The sequence below is a fragment of the Mobula birostris genome, chromosome 13, assembly GCF_030028105.1.
Source record: "Mobula birostris isolate sMobBir1 chromosome 13, sMobBir1.hap1, whole genome shotgun sequence".
Taxonomy (NCBI): domain Eukaryota; kingdom Metazoa; phylum Chordata; class Chondrichthyes; order Myliobatiformes; family Myliobatidae; genus Mobula; species Mobula birostris.
The window spans coordinates 17,549,249-17,573,997 of record NC_092382.1 but is presented as its reverse complement, the minus strand read 5'-3'; the positions used below and the strand labels follow the sequence as shown (position 1 = coordinate 17,573,997).

The 24,749-nt window shown below is 45.7% G+C and overlaps 3 protein-coding genes across 3 annotated transcripts in view; all 3 read right to left on the bottom strand.

Annotated features, from left to right (window-relative positions):
• Positions 1-24,749, bottom strand: part of LOC140208469 (uncharacterized) — a 97,101-nt gene that overhangs the window by 52,885 nt on the left and 19,467 nt on the right. The gene's annotated exons all lie outside the window — the stretch shown is intronic.
• Positions 510-1,854, bottom strand: LOC140207386 (uncharacterized; the record flags this gene model as incomplete). Its single annotated transcript, XM_072275922.1, has 1 exon — positions 510-1,854. A coding segment is annotated over one exon (699 nt), but the record flags the coding sequence as incomplete, so codon positions are not given.
• LOC140208481 (uncharacterized) lies at positions 1,830-8,546 on the bottom strand. The gene is made up of 3 exons (XM_072277169.1): positions 8,461-8,546; positions 4,992-5,152; positions 1,830-2,447 (listed from the first exon to the last, which is right to left on the bottom strand). The coding sequence occupies exon 3, from the start codon at positions 2,122-2,124 to the stop codon at positions 1,858-1,860; it is 267 nt and encodes an 88-aa protein (XP_072133270.1). The 5' UTR covers positions 2,125-2,447; positions 4,992-5,152; positions 8,461-8,546; the 3' UTR covers positions 1,830-1,857.

Sequence of the window (24,749 nt, the reverse complement as noted above, 5' to 3'; positions counted from 1 at the left end):
TTCAATTTTTCTAACTTGTACGGGAGGCCAAGCTCACTAGGTTTACTTTCAGGAAACACCTCCAACTCCTCCACTTTAAACACACCCTCAGATACATAATGTTCAGCTATTATCCTCTGCATCTGTGACCTCCTCATTGTCGATTTCACCTTAGCAAGTTTTAACCATTTAACAATACTCAACAACTCAATCCTTCTGGTGTCCTTTAGTGCCTCAGAGGTTGGCGCTTCCAGAAATCTATCAACATCCATTGCTGCTGATTTTCCACACACAAATAAATCAAAAGGGATTTCTCCAATGAAATCGATAATTAATCAATATGCCTCCAAATCTTTTCCTATATCGGATGCAGGTCCCAATTTTGTCCCCGTAACACTTTAGAAATGAGTCAGCAGCAATAGACTACACCTAGAGTCTGTTTTTGATGTTACATCCACTATCTTTATTAGTACCTACTAACAATATAGTAACTTAAGCAAGATAAACAAAAGTTAACAGTGTTATGTGTATATATGTGGGTAAATATAACTCCCAAACTATTGAGCTCAGGGGAAACAAGGCTTGGAGTCTTGAGATGGTAAACTATGAAAGTTCAGTTCAACCACAGAATAGTTGAGAAGAGAGATATATTTGTAATCCAGGGTAAATGTAGAGAGAAGGCAATAATGTTGACTTCCACAACATCCATGGTGGTAAAACGAGAGAACAGTCACTGTAGATTTTATCTGTCATCGTTCCAAATCCACATACAAATTATCACCAAAAGTGACTTTTCACAGGGGGTATCGTCTTCAAGTGAATTTCCACACCACACCCAGGCAAGGGTTAACACATAAGTGGTCTTCACAGGATACCCCAAATCCGATCCACTCCTATGGATCAAACGAGGTGACAACCACACATTCAACGTATGCTGAATCAATAATTAACCCACCCTTGTGGGCATAGGAAAGTTCTAAACAATGACCCTTGGCCACTGGTCTCTTGTTCCGATACTTCCATTTTTCCTCCTTCATCTCCGTCTGACTCTGAGTGTCTGTGTCCGTGGTTAAAACTAATCAAGCTGCGAGCAATGTAAACAAGATGCAAGTCAGACTGATTTCCATTCTTAATCTCTCTCAAAATGACAGTCCACAGCAAACAAAATCTAGGGATTTATAACAATGGCCACTCCCCAGTGTGAACTCGCTGATGTCTCAGTAGGGTGGATGACTGAGTGAATCTCTTCCCACAGACTGAGCAGGTGAATGGCTTTTCCCCAGTGTGAACTCGCTGATGTCTCTGTAGGGTGGATGATCGAGCGAATCTGTTCCCACATTCTGAGCAGGTGAATGGCTTCTCCCCAGTGTGAACTCGCTGATGAATCTGTAGGTCGGATGACCAAGTGAATCTCTTCTCACAGACTGAGCAGCTGAATAGCTTCTCCCCAGTGTGAACTCGCTGATGACTCTGTAGGTGAGATGACTCAGTGAATCTCTTCCCACATTCCAAGCAGGCGAACGGCTTCTCTCCAGTGTGGACTCGCTGGTGTCTCTGTAGGGTGGAAGAGTAAGTGAATCTCTTCTCACAGACTGAACAGGTGAATGGCCACTCCCCAGTGTGAACTGACTGGTGTGCTAGTAGTTGGGAAGACTGAGTGAATCTTTTCCCACATTCTGAGCAGGTGAACGGCTTCTCCCCAGTGTGAACTCGCTGATGACTCTGCAGGGTGGATGACTCAGTGAATCCCTTCCCACAGACTGAGCAGGTGAACGGCTTCTCCCCAGTGTGAACTCGCTGATGACTCCGTAGGTTGGATGACTGAGTGAATCCCTTCCCACAGACTGAGCAGGTGAATGGCTTCTCTCCAGTGTGAACTCACTGATGTACCATTAGGTTGGATGACTCAGTGAATCTCTTCCCACAGACTGAGCAAGCGAACGGCTTCTCCCCAGTGTGAACTCGATGGTGTCTCTGTAGGTCGGATGACCAAGTGAATCTCTTCCCACATTCTGAGCAGGTGAATGGCTTCTTCCCAGTGTGAACTCGCTGGTGTGTCAGTAGGTGAGATGACCAAGTGAATCCTTTCCCACAGACTGAACAGGTGAACGGCCGCTCCCTGGTGTGAACTTGCTGGTGTGCCATTTGTTCAGATGACTGAGTAAATCCTTCCCCACAAATTCAGCAGATAACCAACCTCTGCCCAGAGTGAACTGACTGGTGTGTCCACAGGTGGGAAGACCGACAGAATCCTTTCTCACACACTGAATAGTTGAATGACCTTGCCCAGTGTGAACTTGCTGATGTACCTTCAATTGAGATGACCGAGTGAATCCCTCCCCACAGTCTGAGCAGGAAGGATGGTCGATTGAATCCCTTGCTCCACTTCTTAAATATCTAGACAGAGACAGCAAAACTGGCGTGTCGTGTTTGAGATTCCTGGAGACAAATTCCTTCTTATTTTTAACCTGTAAAAAGATTTATAAAATCCATCAGTGGGTGTAGGACAACATTTCAGATGATATTACTTGAGTTGCCAAGGTTTGATCTGGTATCACACTGTTACAGTGAGGTTCAACCCAAGTTGGAGAGATAAATCATCTTCTAACTGGGCACAGTGCTGGTATCTGGAATGGCCATCAATTTCCTGATGCTCTTCCTGTGTCTGTAAGAATGCAGCATTTCTGCCATCTCCAATTTGTGTCTTGGCTCAGTTTGACTCTCTCCATTGGTATTATTCCCTGCTCCTGCTGAGCAGCATGGGTGCCTGACCCCATCATATCTGAAACACTTTCACACAAATAGTCTTTCTTGACGTGCAGCGAGGATTTTCTTTTATGTATTATTAACTTAAAGTGCCACAATTTTAAGTTTTAATGCCATATAAAAAATTCCTGCTGAGATGAATGGTTGGTCCACACAGCTGTGAAAAGGACTTAGAGGGAATTTTTGTATTATTTCAGGTTCTTGTCACAGTCACAGAAAAGGACAACACAGAAACAGGCCCTTTTGTTTGTGCTGAACTATCTAAACTGCCCACTCCTGTACCCCTACCATCCAGGTACCTAAGCAAACCTCTTAAATGTTGAAATTGAGCTTGCTTGCACCACTTGGGCTGACTGCTCATTCCACACCCGGATGACCATCTGTGTGAAGAAATTTCCCCTCATGTTCCCCTTAACGTTTCACCTTTCACCCTTAACCCATGGCCTCTGGTTGTCGTCCCACCCAATCCCAGTGGAGTAAGTCAGCTTGCTTTTACCCTGTCTATGCTCCTCTATCACAAACAAATCGCCCCTCAGTCTTCTACATTCCAAGGAATAAATTCCTGACCTGTTCAATCTTTCCTAACAACCCAAGTCCTCCAGACCTGGCAACATCCTTGTGAATTTTCTCTGAACTCTTTCAACCTCTTTTACAACTTTCTTGTAGGTAGGTGACCAAAACTGTACACAATACTCCAAAGTAGGCCTCACAACTGTCTTCTACAAGTCAACATAACGTTCATCTATTGTTGTCAGTACTTTGGTTCATGAAGGCCAATGGGCCAAAATCTTTCTTTCGATCCCATCTATGACACCATTTTCAATAGACAATAGGTGCAGGAGTAGGCCATTCGGCTCTTCGAGCCAGCACTGCCATTCACTGTGATCATGGCTGATCATCCACAATCAGTACCCCGTTCCTGCCTTCTCCCCATATCCCTTGACTCCGCTATCATTAAGAGCTCTATCTAACTCTTTCTTGAAAGCATCCAGAGAATTGGCCTCGAGGCAGAGCATTTCACTGACCCACAACCCTCTGGGTGAAAAAGTTTTTCCTCAACTCCATTTTAAGTGGCCTACCCTTTATTCTCAAATTGTGGCCTCTGGTTCTGGACTCCCCTAATATCAGTGAATTAAGGACTTGTATTCCCAGATCCCTTTCTTCTGCAAAACTCCTCAGAGCCCTACCAGTCACTGTGAAAGACCTACCTTGATAGGTCCTACCAAAGTGCAACACCTCACACTTGTCTGCATTAAATTCCATTTTCCATTTCTCAAACCATTTTCTCAGCTGGTCCAGATCGCACTGCACGTCATGATATCTATCCTCGCTGACCACTACACCACCAACCTTGGTGTCATACAGAAATTTGCTGATCCAGTTAACCACACTATCATCCAGATTACTGATATAGATGAAAAACAACAACAGATCCAGCACTGATCCCTGTGGCACACCACTAGTCACAGGCCTCCAGTCAGAGAGGCAACCATCTGCTACCACACACTGGCTTCTCCCAAAGACAGTGTCTCATTCAATTTACTATCTCCTCTTGAATGCTGAGTGACTGAACCTTCTTGACCAACCTCCCATATCAAACTTTGTCAAGTGCCTTGCTAAAGTCCATGTAGACAACATCCACTGCCTTGCCTTCATCCACTTTCCTGATAACTTCCTCGAGAGACTCTACAAGATTGGTTAGATATGACCTACCGTGCACAAAGCCATGCTGTCTATCCTTAAACAATCCACATCTATCCAAGTACTTACAGTATATATCTGGTTCCTGCACACACGTTCCAATAACTTTCCCACTACTGATGTCACCAATGTACAATTTCTTAGTTTATTTTTAGAGCCCTTCTTGAACAGTGGAACAACATTGGCTGTCCTCCAATCTGCCAGTACCTCACCTGTCACTAAGGATGACTTAAATATCTGTGCTTGTGCCCCGACAATTTCTGCACTTGTCTGCCGCAGAGTCCCAGGGAACAACTTGTCAGGCCCTGGGGATTGATCCACGCTAACTTGCCTGAAGACAGCAAACACCTCCACCTCTGTAATCCGTACAGGGTCCATGAAGTTGATGCTGCTTTGCCTCACTTCTATAGATTCTGTCACCATCTCTTGAGTAAATATGGATGCAAAAACATCTGCCACATCTATTTTGTCTCCTCATATGGATTAACGTTCTGATCTTGCAGAGGATTAATTTTTCCCTTGCAATCTTTTCGCACTTAACATACCTGCAGAATCCATGAGCATTCTCCTTCACTTTAGTCTGCTGGGGCAACCTCATCACTTCTTTTATTTCTTTCATAAGTGTTCACTTGAATTTCCTGTAACTCATCAGTACCCCATTTGTTCCGATCCACCTGTACCTGGTATGCGCCTCCTTTTTATTGATCTGGGGGAGGAAAGCCAAAGGGGTGATAGAGCTGCATGGTGGGAGGTGGGGGTGGGGGGGGGTGTTAAACTAAAGTTGCAGGGGGAATGGGAGCCTGAATAACAGAACAGATAGTAGTGGGGTTGTGGAGACAGTTGTTGTTCAGTCCTCAGACAAAGTCAGGAATGAAAAGGTTGTGCATGGTGCAGTGGATATGCTGAGCCCTGTATATTTCAATACAAGGAGCAATGTAGGAAAGGCGGATGTGTTCAGGGCATGGATCAACATCTGGAATTATGACACTAGGATCTGGCCACTGGGGACTGGGACAGGCTGCTTTCTGGCAAAGGTGTGCTTGGTAAATGGGAGGCCTTCAAAGCAAAATTTGATAGTACAAAGCGGGTGTGTGTTTGTCAGAATAAAAGGTGAATATAGAAACTGTAGGAACCTTGGATTTCAAGAGATATTGAGACCCTGGTGAAGCACAAAATGGAGTTGGATAACGGGTATAAGCAGGCAGATTCTTATGGAGTATAAGAAATGCAAGAGAATACATAAGAAATAAATCAGGATGGCTAAAAGAAGGCATGAGGTTGCACTCGCAGAAAAGCTGAAGGATAATCCTCAGGGATTCTAGAGATAGGTTAAGAGCAAAAGGATTGCAAGGGACAAATTCGGTCCTCTGGAAGACCGGAATGGCAAACCACGTGTGGAAGCAAAGCAGATGCGGGAGATCTTAAATACTTATTCATCTCTGTTTACTGCATCTGTATTTACTAAGGAAACTGGCATGAAGTCCATGGAGTTAAGGGAAACAAGTAGTGAGATCATGGAAACTGTACAGATTGAAAAGGAGGAGGTGCTTGCTACCTTGAGGAAAATTAAAGTGGATAAATCCCCAGGACCTGACAGGGTGTTCCCTCGGACCTTGAAGGAGACTAGTGTTGAAATTGCAGGGGCCCTGGCAGAAATATTTAAAATGTTGGTGTCTACGGGTGAGGTGCCGGAGGATTGGAGAGTGGCTCATGTTGTTCTGTTGTTTAAAAAAGGATCGAAAAGTAATCCGGGAAATTATCGGCCGGTAAGTTTGATGTTGTTAGTGGGTAAGTTATTGGAGGGAGTACTAAGAGACAGAATCTATAAGCATTTGGATAGACAGGGACTTATTAGGGAGAGTCAACATGGCTTTGTGCGTGGTAGGTCATGTTTGACCAATCTGTTGGAGTTTTTCGAGGAGGTTACCAGGAAAGTTGATGAAGCGAAGGCAGTGGATGTTGTCTACATGGACTTCAGTAAGGCCTTTGACAAGGTCCCGCATGGAAGGTTAGTTAGGAAAATTCAGTCGCTAGGTATACATGGAGAGGTGGTAAATTGGATTAGACATTGGATCGATGGAAGAAGCCAGAGAGTGGTGGTAGAGAATTGCTTCTCAGAGTGGAGGCCTGTGACTAGTGGTGTGCCACAGGGATCAGTGCTGGGTCCATTGTTATTTGTCATCTATATCAATGATCTGGATGATAATGTGGTAAATTGGATCAGCAAATTTGTTGATGATACAAAGATTGGAGTTGTAGTAGACAAAGAGAAAGGTTTTCAGCACCTGCAGAGAGACTTGGACCAGCTGGAAAAATGGGCTGAAAAATGGCAGAAGGAGTTTAATACAGACAAGTGTGAGGTATTGCACTTTGGAAGGACAAACCAAGGTAGAACATACAGGGTAAATGGTAAAGCACTGAGGAGTGCAGTAGAACAGAGGGATCTGGGAATACAGATACAAAATTCCCTAAAAGTGGCATCACAGGTAGATAGTGTCATAAAGAGAGCTTTTGGTACATTGGCCTTTATTAATCAAAGTATTGAGTATAAGAGCTGGAATGTTATGATGAGGTTGTATAAGGCATTAGTGAGGCTGAATCTGGAGTATTGTATTCAGTTTTGGTCACCAAATTACAGGATGGATATTAATAAGGTTGAAAGAGTGCAGAGAAGGTTTACAAGGATGTTGCCGGGACTTGAGAAACTCAGTTACAGAGAAAGGTTGAATAGGTTTGGACTTTATTCCCTGGAGCGTAGAAGAATGAGGGGAGATTTGATAGAGGTATATAAAATTATGATGGGTATAGATAGAGTAAATGCAAGCTGGCTTTTTCCACTGAGGCAAGGGGAGAAAAAAAACAGAGGACATGGGTTCAGGGTGAGGGGGGAAAAGTTTAAAGGGAACATTAGGGGTGGGCTTCTTCACACAGAGAGTGGTGGGAGTATGGAATAAGCTGGCAAACGAGGTGGTAAATGCGGGTTCTATTTTAACATTTAAGAATAAATTGGACAGCTACATGGATGGGAGGTGTATGGAGAGATATGGTCCGTGTGCAGGTCAGTGGGACTAGGCAGAAAATGGTTTGGTACAGCCAAGCAGGGCCAAAAGGCCTGTTTCTGTGCTGTAGTTTTTCTATGGTTTCTACTCAGGAGGTGGACAAAGAGTGTATGGGAGTGTGGAAAAGCGGCATTAAAATCGTGGGCCCTGTACAGATTAAAGAAGAGGAGATGTTTGCTATCCTGAGGCAGATTAGGGTGGATAAATCTCCAAGGCATGACAAGGTGCTCCCTCGGACCCTACGGGAGGCAAGTGCAGAAATTGTCAGGGCCCCAGCAGAGATAATTAAATCATCCTTAGTGACAGGAGAGTAATCAGAGGATTGTAGGATAGCCAAAGTTATTTCACTGTTCAATATAGAACATAGAAATCTACAGCATATTCCAGGCCATTCAGCCCACAATGTTGTGCCAACCATGAAACTTACTCTAGAAACTGCCTGGAATTTCCCTAGCACATAGACCTCTATTTTTCTAAGCTCCATGTACCTATCTAGGAGGCTGTTAAAATACCCTATTTTATCTGCCTCGACCACCGCTACTGGCAGTGCATTCCACACAACCACCACTCTCTGTGTAAGAAAAGATACCCCTGACATCCCCTCGGTACCTACTTCCAAGCACTTTAAAACTATGCCCCTCGTGTTAGCCATTTCAGCCCTGGGTAAAAACCTCTGGCTATCCACATGATCAATGCCCCTCATCATCTTATCCATCTGAAAAAGGCTCTAAGCATAAACAAGGAAATTATACATTGCTTTGAGGATTTGTTGGAAGTGTACAAAAGTATGAGGGTATAGATAGGGTAAATGCAAGCAGCTTTTTCCATTGATGTTGGGTGGCACGACAACCAGAGGTCATGGGTAGGTGACTTCCCCACTTATACAATACAGAATACAGAATACAATACAGCACAATACAGGCCCTTCGGCCCACAATGCTGTGCCGAACATTACTTTAGAAATTATCTGGAGTTCCCCATAGCCCTCTATTTTTCTACGCACCATGTACCTATCCAGGAGCCTCTTAAAAGACCCTATTGTATCCGGCTTCATCACAGCTGCCGCAGCCCATTCCACGCACTCACCACTCTGTGTAAAAAAACTCACCCCTTGAGGTGATATCACGTGTCAGGACGTGACTGGACAGAGTTCCCAGCATGCGCAGAAATGAAGACTGATCGAGAAGCATGGCAGTGTAAACCGTGGTTTTGTTGCTGTTAAATAAAAGTTCAATTCTGCCAGAATATGGTTTGTTATTAGTAACCCACGGTACGTATAAAGAACACAACACCCCTGATATCTCCCTCGTACCTACTAACAAGCACCTTAAAACTGTGCCCTCTCTGAAGATTTTCTCTTGTTTGTGATTGGAGGCAGAACAAAGGTGATTTTCTCAACAGCTGATGTAAAAGATTTTGTTCCCTTTCTCCGGGTTCCCGATCCTTGCATTTAGACAGTTGGAGCTCAGCTCTGTCTGAGAGATCCATCGGTTCCCATTCCCTCATCAGCCGGAAGCTCCCCGGGGCCCGTGTACGGATGGTGGGGCTGAGAGAGAGGGAAGAGAGCAGGACTGTCCCGGGATTGCGGCTCACGGTGTCTGGAGTCACAGTAATTGTCCCGAAGTCAGTGTTGAAACACCCCCCAACCCCCCCTCCCCCTCTCTCCCCCCGCCCCCCTCACCCTCTCTCCCCCCCTCACCCTCTCTCCCTTCTCCCCCCCTCACCCTCTCTCCCTTCTCCCCCCCCACCCTCTCTCCCTTCTCCCCCCCCTCTCTCCCTTCTCCCCCCCCTCTCTCCCTTCTCCCCCCCCCTCTCTCCCTTCTCCCCCCCCCACCCTCTCTCCCTTCTCCCCCCCCCACCCTCTCTCCCTTCTCCCCCCCTCACCCTCTCTCCCTTCTCCCCCCCTCACCCTCTCTCCCTTCTCCCCCCCCTCACCCTCTCTCCCCCCCTCACCCTCTCTCCCCCCCTCACCCTCTCTCCCTTCTCCCCCCCCTCACCCTCTCTCCCTTCTCCCCCCCCTCACCCTCTCTCCCTTCTCCCCCCCCTCACCCTCTCTCCCTTCTCCCCCCCCTCACCCTCTCTCCCTTCTCCCCTACCCCCGGAGAGTCGCTCTTACCTGCCGCTGCTCTTCTAAGGCCTTTGTGTACTGCGCGCATGCGTGATATTCGGGAACGTCACAACGCTGACGCCTGTGCTTTGATCGGTGCTTCGGCGACGGCGATATTTGTAACGCAGGGATTTATGGGTAATCACGGTGCCATTAAAAGTTTCTGCAAGCACCAGTTCCATGTTCGTAGCTCAGTTTTTGTGTGTGTATGCATAGAAAATTCAGCAGCTGTTTTAGCGCAGAAAGCGTTTCCCATAAACAGTATACTCAATATCAACGTGTATCTAATGCCAAAGTACAATCCTCTTACAAGTGTAGAGATTCTGCAGTTGCGGGAAATACGGTACAGAGACGCGCACACAAAATGCTGGAGGAACTCCGCAGTTCAGGCAGCTACAAAGCAGAGGAGTACACAGTCTAGACATGCTGAAGGGGCTCAGCATAAATATTGTCTATTTATTCCTCTCCGCATTTGCAGCCAGATCTGTTGATTTCCTCCAGTATTCTGCAGAAATTAACCACCTTTTTTTTTCAAACTGTTTGAAAATGTTTCTGATCTTTCATTTGCAGCCACATCCTACCGGTCTGATTCCTCTTCCTGCTCCTCCTGGTAAACTCTAGGTCCCATCTCTTTCAGGAGCCCCAAAGCCCTGATTCAGGCTGATTTCTGACTCTACTCCATCGATGATTCACTCACTAGTCTGCTGTCAGACTTTAGAGGTGCATTGCAACAACCCAGCTGTCTGAGACACAGTCCTTTGAAATGAGTGAAAATGATACAAGACGTTGAAAAGAGCGGGGAGGAAGGAGTTTAACCAACTTCATCCAGAGCCCTGAAGGACGTCAAAAGCACAGTGAGCTTATCGTCTTATTCAGCCTGGAGAGAAACATGCAGGAAATTCATGCAGGTGTACAGGATGATGAGAGACATTGGTCGTGTGGATAGCTACAGGCTTGTTCCTAGGGCTTTAGATTTAGATTATGAAGACACACAGTCCTCTCTTATTGTCATTTAGTAATGCATGCATTAAGAAATGATACAATATTTCCTCCAGTGTGATATCACAAAACACAGGACAGAACAAGACTGAAAAATCTAACAAAATCACATAATTATAACATATAGTTACAACAGTGCAACAATACCATAACTTGATGAAGAAGTCCATGAGCACAGTAAAAAGTTCAAAGTCTCTCAAATGTCCCACATCTCACGCAGACGGGAGAAAGAAGAAAAAACTCTCCCTGCCATGCCAACCACAGTCCGACTCCGAGTCGTCCGAAAACTTCGAGCCTCCGATCAGCTTTCCGACACCGAGTACTGAGTATCATGTCTATCCGAGCGATTTGACTTCAATCTCGGTCGCCAACAGCAGACAAAGCCGTGGATTTTGAGGCCTTCCCTCTGGAAGATTCACGATCGCGCAGTAACGACAGCAGCGATGGGGCGTTTCAGAAATTTGTCCAGATGTTCCTCTGTACTTTCACGCCCCTCTCCATCAAATCAGAATTGTCCACGGCCCCTATTTAACGGATACGATATCATTTTTCACCGAAGGACTGCACGCGCTGCACTCGCTCCTCCCGCCGAACCGGCTGAACACGAGGGGACAGAGTTTTAACTTGCTTGGAAGTAGGTGCAGAACAGATGTCAGAGCTAAGTGGTGTGTGTGTTGAATGCACTGCCAGCGACAGTGGTAGAGGCGGATACAATAGGGTCTTTTCAGAGACTCTTAGATATTATATAGATGTTAGATAGTACATGGAGTCTAGAAAAATAGAGGGCGCTGCGGGAGGGTAATTCATGGCAGTTTCTGGAGTAGGTAACATGGTCGGCACAACACTACGGGCCGAAGGGCCTGTAACGTGCTGTAGATTTCTATGATTCTGTGAAATTCAAGGGAAATCTCTTCTCCCACGGTGTGGTGACCAGCTGCAACCTGTCATCACAGGGAGGGTGAGAGGGGAGCGGCAGGATTGTCCGAACTCGAACTCCCAATGGGATCGCACCCCTTCTCATTCACTACCATCATCCGCACCCCCGTGGACTCCATCCCTTCCCACCCACTCCCACCATTTGCACTCCCAATGAGCTCTCTTTCCGTTCATTTCCAACGGGACTGCGACGCTGGAAACTGGAGGGGTTGCTGAAATCCCCATTTGCAAGAACCCGGGACACCATCAGCGACACGAAACAGCTTACCAGCAAAGTCACCGTGACCACACTCACGCTGAGAGAGAGAGGGGAGCGGGGAAAGGTTGGAGAAGGAGATGTTGGGAGGAACTCGGCCGGTAGAGTAGAGAGAGGGATAGACCGAGAGGCAGAGACGGGGGGATAGCGAGAGATCGAGAGATACAGTAGATGGGTGGCGAGATGGAAGGTGAGAGAGAAGGGAGAGAGAGGGTGAGAAGGGTGAGAGAGAATGCTGAGACAGCGGTAGAGGAAGAGGGATGGGGAGGCAGAGGGAGAATGGGGTTAAAAGGGAGGAAGAGATAGAGGTGAGAGTGGAGTGTCCTATCCACTGTGTGGGCGTTATTAGTCTGTCATCTGACATCACGGGATCTGTCGATGTCGCCGGTTTCTCCATCTATCGATTCGCGTTTGACCTGCAAATTCTGTGCGTGTGAACATGTTTTTTTTTCTGCGTGATTACGAGTCAAGCAGACCTGTTCAGCTGCAATGGACACGATTAACGTTCTTAGTAAAACAGTGGTGACGGGGATGGGATCTGTGACACTCGCTCTTTTGGAATCGATGTTCACATTTGAACAATGACCATCATTGGACAAGCTCAGGAATATTATGATTCACAGACCACGGGAAGATTTACATTGAAATGTTTGGCTAGTTATTCGCGACAAACAACATCACTGAGCCCAATCAAAAGGATAGTATCTTGCTTGGTTGTTGCGGTCCAGAAACACACAATATCGTCCGAGGTTTGATGAATCCCGATTTGCTCTCTTCGAAATCGTATGTGGGACTTCTGAGATTTGATCTCATTACAATCCTAAACTGTCCTATATTGTACAATCCTATATTGTGCAGCGCGTTAGATTCAGCTCTCGTTTTCAGTTAGAAAACGAATCAATAGCAACGTTTGTTGCTGAATGAAGAAAACTGACTGAACTTTGTGTTTACGTTGATGTTCGAGAAGTAACGATACGAGATCGCTCAGTCGTCGGCGTGATGTTCGCATTCAGCGTCGCTTATCGGCAGAATCGGAGCTCTCACTTCAGTCAGCTTTTGATATCGCAAATGGCATGCAAACGGCAGATAAAAATGCAGTTTTGTCGCAAGAGTCCCACGTACAAAGAGCGGTGACGTCTCCATCACCTACAACTGCCGCAGATTGTACTGACGCTAACAAAGTGTCCCCAGCTAAGAATCAAAAGAATTATACTCCGGGGTTTCCGATGTTACCTTTGCGCTGAATTTCACCGGAAGCCTACAGACTGTTGACACCGAGGCTCATTCCGCTTTACTTGCCGAAAGAAAGGACACTTGACCAGAGTTTGCCGATCTCGGCCTCCATCCAAATCAAAACGTTCCACAGCATCTGATCTCTTCTTATTGATCATGATGTGTTTGACCAAGCTACGTTCTGGTCAATGGTGACCAAGTCCACTTTCCCCAAGTGTTGACAGTAGGACATTCATCAAATCCAATGCAAAAAAAGAGGTGTTGAAATTCACTGTTGATGTATGTCACCATTCCATAAATGCGGTGTGATCTGAAAGCTCGAAAGCGCTGGACAGTGCTGCCTTGAAAGCCGAATCCAGCCGTCGGGGTCCGGGTCGGAGATCCGAGGACGAGCCAATTGCCGGCGCCGACATAGAGGCGATTCGATGTGGCGGAACAGAGGCGAGCGGAGGCGAGGCAGAGACCGGCCCCGTGCCCGACAGCGAGGACAGATCCGAGATTTGATCGATTTTAAAGTGGGGCCGAATTGGAAAGATTGGAACGAGCAGAATCGAAGCGGTGAGGCCAGGCCCGAGGGAGTAACGAAACAGCACGGCCCGGGTCCGAAAGCGAGGAACGACGCGATGTTCAAACGTTTTCAACGACGGAACAGATTGGACGATGGACGGGACGCTTCGGCTCGGTGCTCCGCGACGTTTTCTCGGCGCTACGTTCAACAGAGGCAGGGACATGTTCTGGAATCGGTTGTTGCAATACCTGGCTTCCTTACCGTGGGGGGACTCAATTTTCCGAACTTCAGTTCTGAATGTTATTTGGTGAAGTTTATCGTTTGCAGATTTGGTCTTTTTGTATTTTATTCTCTGCGCGTCGGGTGTTTGACGATTTTCTTTCTTAACCGGTCCTATTGGTTTTCTTTGTTTCGTGGTTATTAGTAAGGAGCCGAATCTAAATGTTGAAAAAGTATAATAAATGCACTTTGAATTTTGAACTGTGAACAGGTACGTCTTCCTCGACGGGTCAGCAGAGGAAAGGCCGAGGAGCTTCCATTTCCCGTGGGTCCACAGCTCTGTAGATGATGAGTTGGAGATGAGGAATTGATGCAATTACGGAAAAGTTTGAGAAGATTAGTGATGTACCCCGGACAGTGTGCGGGCTGTTGCATCCGGTCAGGTGTGGAGGCGCTAATGCAGAAGATCGGAAAAAGCCACAACGCGTTGTAAAGTCAGTCAGCTCCAGCAAAGGCATCAGGCTCCCCGCCATATTCAAAAAGCAATGTCTGAAGAAGACGGCATCCATCATTGAGGACCCTGAAGATCCAGAACACTTTGCATTGCTGACATCAGTAAGGAGGTACCTGGTCACAAGACACACCCTGAACGTTTCACTAACACATGATCGTACAGTGCATACAGCAATATGGCATCGTAGGCACTTGGTTGTGCCCACGTTTTAGTCGATTCCAAGATCAATCTGACCCTTTCCGACTACATCACCCTCATCTTTCCCATTCATCCACCCGCCGACCTGACAGTCTGTGGAATGTCCATAACGGAAATGACGCCACACCGCTGATTACAGAGCGTCACACGTACACACCCCTCAGTGTGTAAAAGAAATGCCTCCGCCATCACCACAATACCTTCCGCCCAACTCCATAAAGTTATACCTCCGTGTATTCGCCATTTCCGCCTGGGAAACATGCAGTATCTCTTGCTGTACAATCGACCGCTGCCTCTTATCATTGTGTACACCTTCCCAACGTCACAGCTCATTTTCTGTCCTCCTAAAGCAAAACCCTAGCTCTGTCAACCACTCTTCATAATCCTGGTGTCATCGCAGTGAAACTCCTCTGCTCCATCTCTAACGATTCGACATCCTTCCTATAATGTGACCACCGGAACGGAACAGAAGACAGGAAGTGCGGATTCAGCAGAGTTTTCTAAGGCTACAAAATTATTTCACGGCTCTTACCCTCATTCTCCCGTCTAATGAAGACCACCGCAGCCTCTGCCTTTTGCGGCCAAACCAATTCTGAATCCACACGGGCAATTTTCCCTGGAACTGGTGCCTCCCACCTTCCTGAATGAGCTTATCGTTCGGCGAACATACCATACTAAAATCCATATCCACAACCTCCAATCCTCGGTTTTAAACAATATGTCTCGCCCATTCCTCACGGTATTCAATCATCTTCGTGAGACATGTTCTGCTCTTCTGAAAGTCCTGTCGACTATCCCTAATCAGACTGTGCTTCGGCAAATCAATAGAATACAATGGAACTGTATTGTCATGGCTGAAGAGAACAAAATGGCGGCGCTGCGCCAGACCGCACAAAACAGATATTTGCAATGCGTGCGGTCCGGATTCATTCAAACAAGAAAAAAAACTGTATTTACAGAAACAAATGATTTCAGTGGCACTCAAAGGCCATTGGCAAGGCAGGGTGTTGCATTATTCAGCATAACAACGGCCCTCGGATGAAGATATTTCCGTCTAATGGCATGACGAAGATGTTTCCCTCTCCCCTACCAGATGGCAGGAAATTAACCAGACAGTGTCAGGGATCGGATGGGTTTTTACTGTTGCCGTGAGCATCCGGAGTTAGATTGTCTCCCAGTCCGGTAGTTGAGACCCAGTGATGATCGGAGCCGTCCTAATCAACCCTTTGAGTGGTTTGCAATCTGTCTCGCTGCATCTGGAGCACAGCACTGCCATTCCGTGTGTCAGTCTGCTCTCTACCGCACTTAAAATGTTGACCAGCTATTTCTGAGACAGATCAGCTCTCCCTAATCACCTCATATAGTATAGTCACTGTTGTGCTTTCGTTGCTGACGAGGTTTTGCTGATGGGCCGAGAGAACTCCTCGGTGATATTCATCCCCAAATACTTGAACCTCTGAACGCTCCCCATTACTTCATCATGCAGGGATAGGGGGCTTTCGACACTTCTTGTAATTTTGAAGTCGATTACCATTTCTATTGTCTTCTTAGTGCTGGTCGAAGTTTGAGGTTCATCCTCTCTATATGCAGATTCATCAGTGTTTGTGATGAGGCCAATCACTGTTGTGACCTCTGCCACTATGATGACTGAGTTTGTAGCAGGAGCGGGAGGGCAGTCATGGGCGAAGAGAGAGAGTAGAGACGTGTCTCTGTTCACGCCACTGCGGGGCGCCTGTGCTGGAGTTTTGGGGGTTTGATGCGCACTTGCTTAGTTTCCCCGTTTGGGTACGATGACTGAGGAGGTCTAAGTTCCAATTACAGGCTGATGTGCCGAGACTTGTGGAGCTCCTGAACGTCATCTCCAGAAATTCCCCCCAAATTTGCCCGTCTCTGAAGTAAGAGTAATTGGTCTATCATTCCCAGGGTTAATCCAGGTACCTTTCTTGAACACAATAATGATATTTGTCAGAACCTCCCACCGTCTGATGCTTCGCACCTATTCCTGTGGCCACTGAGGACGCACATGTCATCACCAAAGCCGAGGAAATCTCTTCCCACGCATCCATTAGTATCATGTGCGATATTCCTTTCGGTCTCAGGGTCTTATCTATCCTCATGCTCTTCAAATTCTCCAATGCATCTTCCTTCGAAACCTTGACATATTCCAGCATATCAGGCTGTTCACGCTGCCCCCACATTCATCAAGTTCCCTCTGGGATTCCTACTCTGTGGTCTACGGAGTCCTGGCTGAATAGTGCTCGTCCGCGGCATCTGATCTGTCAGGAAGCTCTGCACTGGTGAATACTGAAGCAAAGCGTTCATTACCGACCTCCACTACCGCCCCTGACTCCAGGCGCATGTTTCGTTCCTCTTGTATCCTTCATCGCTTCTACCCTCTCATCCTCCTGTTCTCCTCCTCGCCAATGCACACTCCTAACACTTATGTCCACAGTTTGGCTCCTTCTTGGCGACCTCGTAACTCTCCAGAACCCTCTCTGATGATCTCTGCTTCTTAAGCCTTAAGCATGCTTCTTTCTTCCTCGGGAATGGATGCTCCACATCTCGTCACAGCCGTGACCCCTTCGAGTTAGCGTCCTTTCCCCACCTCAGCGGGACAAACCTGCCCAGAACGCCAAGCAAGGGCACCCGGAACAAGCTGCACATTTCTGTTGGGCATTTCCCTGAACACATCCGTTCCTGGTTTACATCCCCAGGTTCCTGCCTCATAGCGTCATGATGGGTACTCCCGCAAATTAAACACGTCCCAATACTTTCTGCTCATATCCTTGTCCATGGCTCTGTAAAAGTTCAGGGAGTTGTCGTCAGTATCACCAAAATACTCGCTAAGCCTCGCATATCTTAGTTGAGCTTATTCTCTTCAAGCATCGGCTTTCTAAATTATTTCTAAACTTTTCTAAATTAAACAATACTACGTCACTGTTTGCATTCTTTTAGCGCTGCCTCTCTTGTTTATTTATTTATTGTTTATTTCGGTGCTTTTGGACGTATTGCACTGTACACACATTTCACGACATTTACTGGAGACAGTAAACGTGATGCTGGTTCCGATTCTGATGATGGAAATGAGGAGCCAGTGGTGATCCATAATATGCGCCGCCATTTACTGAGACCTTATTCGGAGCCGGAAAAGCCGATGCACATTCGGTATCGGGAATATTGGTCACAGATGTGATTATAGAGATTTTTAACCTTCAATGTCAAAAAGCAGGGACTACTTAAATACATTTCGTGTTGCCCTTATCAATCATGCCCGCACAACGGGCTGCTGAGTTCACTGTGACTGAAGAAGTATGGACAAATTTGGAGTAAGGTGATGGAATCCGTGTGGTCTACAATTAGATTGGGCAAATAACGCAGACTGTGCAGGCCCGCTGTAATGTTCATATAATGTGGGGTTGGTTTCAGGATAAATCGTGAGATCGCTCAGAGCTAACATTTGCTTTGAGAGATATGGAGCGAGATATCATACAATTAATATCAAATAAAATGAATGTGAAGGCAACAATAGAAGTAGATACGAGAAAATCTGCAGATGCTGGAAATTCAAGCAACATACATAAAATGCTGGTGGAACGCAGCGTTTTGTGTGTGTTAATATAAGCAGGTGATAGGTCATGACTGGCATTTCAATCCGGAGTGCGGGGAACAGCTTTAAAAACTTTCTGATTGTCTACTTTACTAGACGGTGTTCTGGACTGAGCTTTAAGCATTCCCCGCGGTGCCGAGAGAAACGGCGCCTTGTTTGTTAACTGACTGTAACTAACCCGAGTTACTGTGCAGCCTCTGTGTTTTTTTCACCGGGGTACAGATTAATGTATAAAAGGGCAGCGAGGTCAGAACGCAGGCGAGTGGCTCTCAGTGCGAGCAGTGCGGTGCATTTTGTACAACACCCGAAAATGGCTCTACCAACAATCCGGCATGTGACGATTGTATTTTACCCTATTCTCGCAGCTTTCGGTGTTCCGGGTAAGTCGACACATCCTCTGTCTGAGATGTTAGCGACGGACTTCTATTAACAGTCATTTCACTGGGTGTTGTTTCCCGGCGAAACCGACCCAGCGCGGAGACACGGCAGACTACCGCTGCTGAACGGTTCGTCTCCGCTCCACACGCTGGTGCAGGGTCAAGTTCACTGTCACCCCGACCCCCCATCCCGCCCCCAGAGTTCATCGTAGACGATGCTGCTGAAATTCAGGGAGATCAATCCTCTCCGTTGTTCACCACTGTCAGCGTAAATCTGATACCAGGATTGTTGCAGATTGAAATGTATTTTGTGACCTAACTTTTGGTGAAGGAGCAGTAGAACAGGACGATTTGTGGGAGCGTTGCGGATTGTACCAACTGCCGCCGGAGCTGAATTTTCTCTCTCACTGTCTCCCTCTCTCTCTCTTCCTCTCGCACAATCTCTCTTGTTCTGTCTCTCTGTGTCTCTCTCTTTCTCTCTTCCTCTCTCTCTCTCTCTCTCTCTCTCTCGCTCACTCACTCTCTCCCTCTCCTTCCCTCCCCCCTTTGTGGATTTCCGATCAAACCTTTCATTAGATGTCTTACCCGAACCAGTTGGGAATTATAGTAAATATAGCTAGCACAAGAATTGGGTGCCCACCTGGAGATTTGAATTAATTTCTCCCTATCGCACCTTTAAGATGATAACGAATGTGATCAAAAATGGCGGATATATCCAAGTGGAAGAACTTATTTATTGATAGACGTTTCTGAAATTATTCGAGTTTAAGCTAGATTGCGTACAAGCGACACTAAACGAGTCAGTGAAGTCCGATTCTGTTCTTTACCCGGTAATTTTGCCGATCACAGTCGGATTAGTATTTTCACTTTGGATTCCGAGAACGTTTCTCCTCGCCCTGTTTGTAACTCACAATTTGTGACTCTTTCCCTAGCGAACCTATTGACAATGGTGGTCCTCTTCCGAGGGAATTGTGGCCTTTCCAAATGTATATCGCTCTACATGGCTTTCATGGCAATGGCAGATTTCCTGGTGATGATCGTCTGTGTAATTGTGTATCAAATCGTCATGTACCAGTTTCCATTCTGCTTCCTGTCCTACACATCCGCCTGTAAAGTCGTCCTGTACTTCAATTCGACCTGCCTGCAAACCTCGGTCTGGTACACTGTCCTGTTCACAGCCGATCGGTTTGTAGCGATCTGTTGTCGGAAGCTTAAAACGAAATATTGCACGGCGAGGACAGCTGTTGCCGGCATTATAACCGTGCCGCTCCTGATGTATTTACAGAACGTCCCATATCTATTTGAGTATAAACCTGTGCGTGTAATTAACGGTATTCAATGGGGCTGTCAGCCGAGCTCATGGTTCATTACGTCTCTTGTGGGCGTCGCATTCTCCTTTCTGCAGAGTATTTTAACGGTTATATTACCTTTTGTTCTGATAACCCTGTTTAACTGTCTGACGGTAAGGCGCATTTTATTAGCCAGTAAAGTGCGCCGCGGACTGCGCGGTCAAGGCAGTCAAACACAGAAGGATCCGGAGATGGAAGGCCGCCGGAAATCCATCATTTTACTCTTTAGTGTGTCCGGCAGTTTCATTCTGTTGTGGCTGTCGGTCACTGTGATCTTTCAGATCACCCGACTCGCAGGAACCGCGCATTACGACGGCGATTACACCGACTCTGCCTATGTCGCCATTGAAGCCGGCCACATGATCATGTATCTGAGTTCCTGCACGAACGCCTGTATTTATACAGCGACACAGGCTAAGTTTAGAGAGGAAATGCGGCTTGTGTTAAAATACCCTTGGACTTTGTTTTTAATACTGGTTAAAAAACACAGGTAAAGCAAAGCACATGTTCCTAAAGTTCGAAAGTTCATTACCCACTAATTCTGCGCATCGGAAATCTGTCATTGGGTCGCGATGTACATCTGCGTTTTATGTGTTTAACTATAATGTGTCTCGCTATTAAATTGACTTGGAATCAAATATAAATCCATTTCTGTGCAGAAGCGTCCTTGATAGCCGTGACGGCATCAACAATCCTGGTATCCGATCGCTCAGTTGATTTCATTCACTCGTTACGTTTCACAGCTGCGTTGACACTCAGGGCTCATTTGGCCGCTGGGTAACTCGGGTAAAGGTGGAGCCATCGGAATGACTTTTACACTGGCAGTGCAGATTCGCTGCGGTCAGCGCTGTGACAGAGCTACCTTCTTGTAGATTGCAGTGCGGAATCAATATTGCATAGATTCTGCCCCAGTTCGACTATGGCGACCTATGCCAATCCCCAGAGCCATAATGCAGCCCGTATCCCTCTCTACCTTTGTTAACCAAGGGTTCTCCAGACACGTTTCCATTATTTTATTATCACCTGTATTCAGCACGTCTGCTGCAGACATAACCACGCCGCACTGGGCGAGAAAAAGAACGTCTTCAGATCTGTGTATGGACGTGCCACTGCTGACATAGGAGAAGACAAAGTTGTTGGCTATCTGTACAATATACACCTCCTCATAATTGTATAAACTTTTACAAGGACCATTCATTTTATTTTTTATTTCAGACAATCAAACTTTTCCTTATAGTTTATCCCCTTCCCCACAGTCCAGGAAACAATCTGGTGAATTTTGATCTACCATAGCTCAGTTCTTACAACATCCTTCCCATGGCGTGGCAATCAGAATTGCACCCATTGCTCTCAGTCTGTTATCACCAGTGCTCCGTATAGCTGTAAGACCGAGTCGGAATTCTTCCACTCAAAGCCTCGGTGAACAATGCAAGAATAACACAATCCACTTCTGCTGTACTGTCCTCCTCCATTCAGAAAGGTATGGCCTGGCATTGCAAGGTTACAACTGAAAACGACCCTCCAAAGGTCTATATTGTCTCCCAGATTTTTATTTCACAACGTGGATCAAGTCATATTTTGTTTCACATACTCTTTTACAAACAACAAAGGATACATCAGCAAATCTACAGCTCGCCGCTTATTGCCGGCGTCCGGGAGGAGAGACAAGCTGGCACATGACCATTCACATCCATTTATCAAGCTAATCCTGTGACTAGTTTGCCAATTCATCTCCGCGTCCCTGTATCTGCCATGGGTGCTTTGTTAGGAACATTACTGAAGGACATCCAAACTCTATCTACCTTCCTGCTTCATTAAATCGTATCCTGCTGTTTTGATATTACCATACATTTGTTTTATTTTACAGTTGGTGGTTAGACCAAAATCTGCACTTGTTTGTACTACTTTGTTTAGGAGGATGCGTAGGTCTTCTGCAGCACTTGCTATTAGGCTGATATCGTCTGCATATCTTATATTGTTGATGTTAACACCTCCAATTTTTATCCCATCTAGGTCTTCTATTTCTCTGAGAATCATTTCACTATAGATATTAAATAATTCCAGTGAGGCAACGCATCCTTGTCTAACTCCTCTTTGAATTTTAGTCCAACTGCTTATTTTATCATACTTTTTTTAACCGTCGCTGTTTGATTCCAATATAAATTTTGAAGCAGTTGTTGGCCCCTTCCGTCAGTGTTTAGTTCAGCTAGAGTTGAAAGAATTTTTCATGTTTCACTTTGTCGAATGCTTTAGTGAAATCAATAAAACATAAAAAGACATCACTTTGATATTCAATGGCCTTTTCTGAAAGCATTCATAGTATGAAAATTGCGTTCCTAGTTCCTCTATCCTCAATAAACATATATTGCAGTTTAGAAGTTGCTAGACTTAACTTGTTTTTAATTCGACTCAGAACAAGTCTCAACAAAATCTTTATTATGTGATTCACCAGACTGATTGTTGTATAATTTTCGCAGTCAATAGTTTCAGGAATTTTTGGCAGAGTTATAAATACTGACTTCAAGAGATCGTCAGAGCATACACCAGACTCATATATGACATTGAACAGTTCAGAAAGAATATCTATGCCCAGATCCTCCAGGACTTGTATCATGTCCACTGAAATTTCATCAGGTCCAGTGGCTTTACCATGTTTTATGCTTTTCATTGCTTTAGTTATTTCTTCTTTGGTAATAGGTGGGCCAGGATTAGGGTATTTAATATCTGGGAGTTCCGCTCTATTATCTTCAAAAAGCTGATCTATATACTGAATCCACCTCTCACATGCTTTATTTGGGTCTGTTAGCATGCATCTGTCTGCTGATCTTATGCATCCTGTAGAGGAGGTTTTCTTAATTAGATTAGATTATGAGGACACGCAGTCCTCTTTTTTTGTCATTTAGTAATGCATGCATGAAGAAATGATACAATATTCCTCCGGCGTGATATCACAGAAACATAGGACAGACCAAGACTTAAAAACTAACAAAAAACACATAATTATAATATATAGTTACAACAATGCAACAATACCATAACTTGATGAAGAACAGGCCATGGGCACAGTAAAAAAATTCAAAGTCTCTCGAAAGTCCCACATCTCACGCAGACGGGAGAAGGAAGAAAACTCTCCCTGCCATGCCCGACCACAATCCAACTTTCAGTCGTCCAAAAACTTCGAGCTCCGATCAGCCATCCGACGCCGAGTACCGAGCGCCATCTCTGCCGAATGCTTCGACCTCAGCCTCGGTCACCAGCGGCAGGCAAAGCCGGGGATTTTGGGGCCTTCCCTCCAGAGATTCTCGATACCACAGTAGCAGCGGCAGTGAACCGGGTATTTCAGAAATTTCCAGATGTTCCTCTGTGCCTTCTCACGTCTGTCTCCATCAAATCAGAATTGTGCACGGTACCCGATTTAACAAATATGATATCATTTCACTGGAGAGCTGTGTGCGCCGCATCACGTCGCCATCTTCTCCTTCTGCCTGAAATTAATTACAGTAATTTCCTTAATTTTCTTGTGCATTTCTTTGCTGTTGTTAATATGGCTTTCTACTTCATTGCATTTTTGAATCAGCCATTCATCCTTTGCAATATTGCACAATTGTCTGGTCTGTCTGTCTAGCTCTCTGTGTTCCACTTCCTTATTCTTCACTAACCTCCTTTGTTCCATCAGATCCAGAATTTCTTGAGCTATCCTCCCCTTGTTGGTGTGTTGGATTTCTTGTACTGGGATTATCTCCTCTGCTGATTGCTGTATAGCATATTTAATTCCATCCCAAGCTGTTTTGAATTGTTGCTTAGCTATACTACCATTTTTAAGTTCTCCCAACATATACTTCTTTCTCTTTTTTCCAAGTTTTAGTTTCTTTAATTTTGTTTTAATGGTAGTTACTACTGGATGGTGATCTGAACCACAGTCTGCTCCTGGGTAGGTTTTAGAATATGTGATATTATTTCTAAAGCCTTCATAAAACCTGTCGATATCTTCTTCATCTGCATCATTTGTTGGCACATTGGCTTGGATTATGCTAATATTAAAAGGGTTACCGCTAAATTTAACTAAAAGCAGCCCAATATCGCCCAATATCCCATAACACATTCTGATACTTGTTTGTTTAAAATAATTCCAACTCCATACATACGCTGTTGACCTCCAGAGTACATGATCAGAGAACAATTCTCAGTGAATTTGCCACTATCGGTCCATCTAATTTCTGACAGGCCTAAGATATCAACTTCCAACCTTTACATTTCAGTTAAAGTGTTGTCCAACTTTCCTTTCTGGTAAAGTATACGGATGTTCCATGTTGCTACCCTTAGCCTTTCCCTATTGCTTACAGTCTCTGGATGACGGACTGGTGTCACCTGCAGCACGTGACTACCCCGACCGAGCGAGGTGTTGTTCTGTTCATTAGAATAAACCCCATTCATGCTGTTGTCTGGTTTCCTTCTTTTGTTTCTTTCCATGTTTGACCAGGCAGTAATTTCAACAGTGGTTTGCTGTTGCCTTCTGTTGCCGCAGTGCTCATCTAACTAGAGCATTTGACCTCTACTGGTGTTCCCAATTGGGAATCATACACTAGGCTTCGCCCTACCTTTGCTGTTATTGTACAAAGACAGTCCTCCACCACAGCTTGAAATCAATCGCCCTGCTGCCGGAGCCTTCAGTGATTTTAGGTGACACCACCAGCGTTGGTCTGGTTATTTTTCTGGTGCCAAACACTCGCCATAGACAGAGCTCCTTCAGCGAGACAGGCTGCACCCAGACCTGAGCCCGACGTGAAGGCGGAGTTGTCTTGGGTGGCAGAAGCTATATAATCGCTATTGGCATTTCCTGATATTTAGTCAGGACCCAACCACCCCATAAACCCCCATTGCTTAACAGGATAAAAATCAGAAGAAATACTGGCATGGATAGAGGAATGTCTGGCAGCCGAG

What these genes read in the sequence shown, in the direction of transcription:
- LOC140208481 (XM_072277169.1), bottom strand. Translation starts at nt 2,124, where the DNA reads ATGGCACACCAGCAAGTTCACACCAGGGAGCGGCCGTTCACCTGTTCA.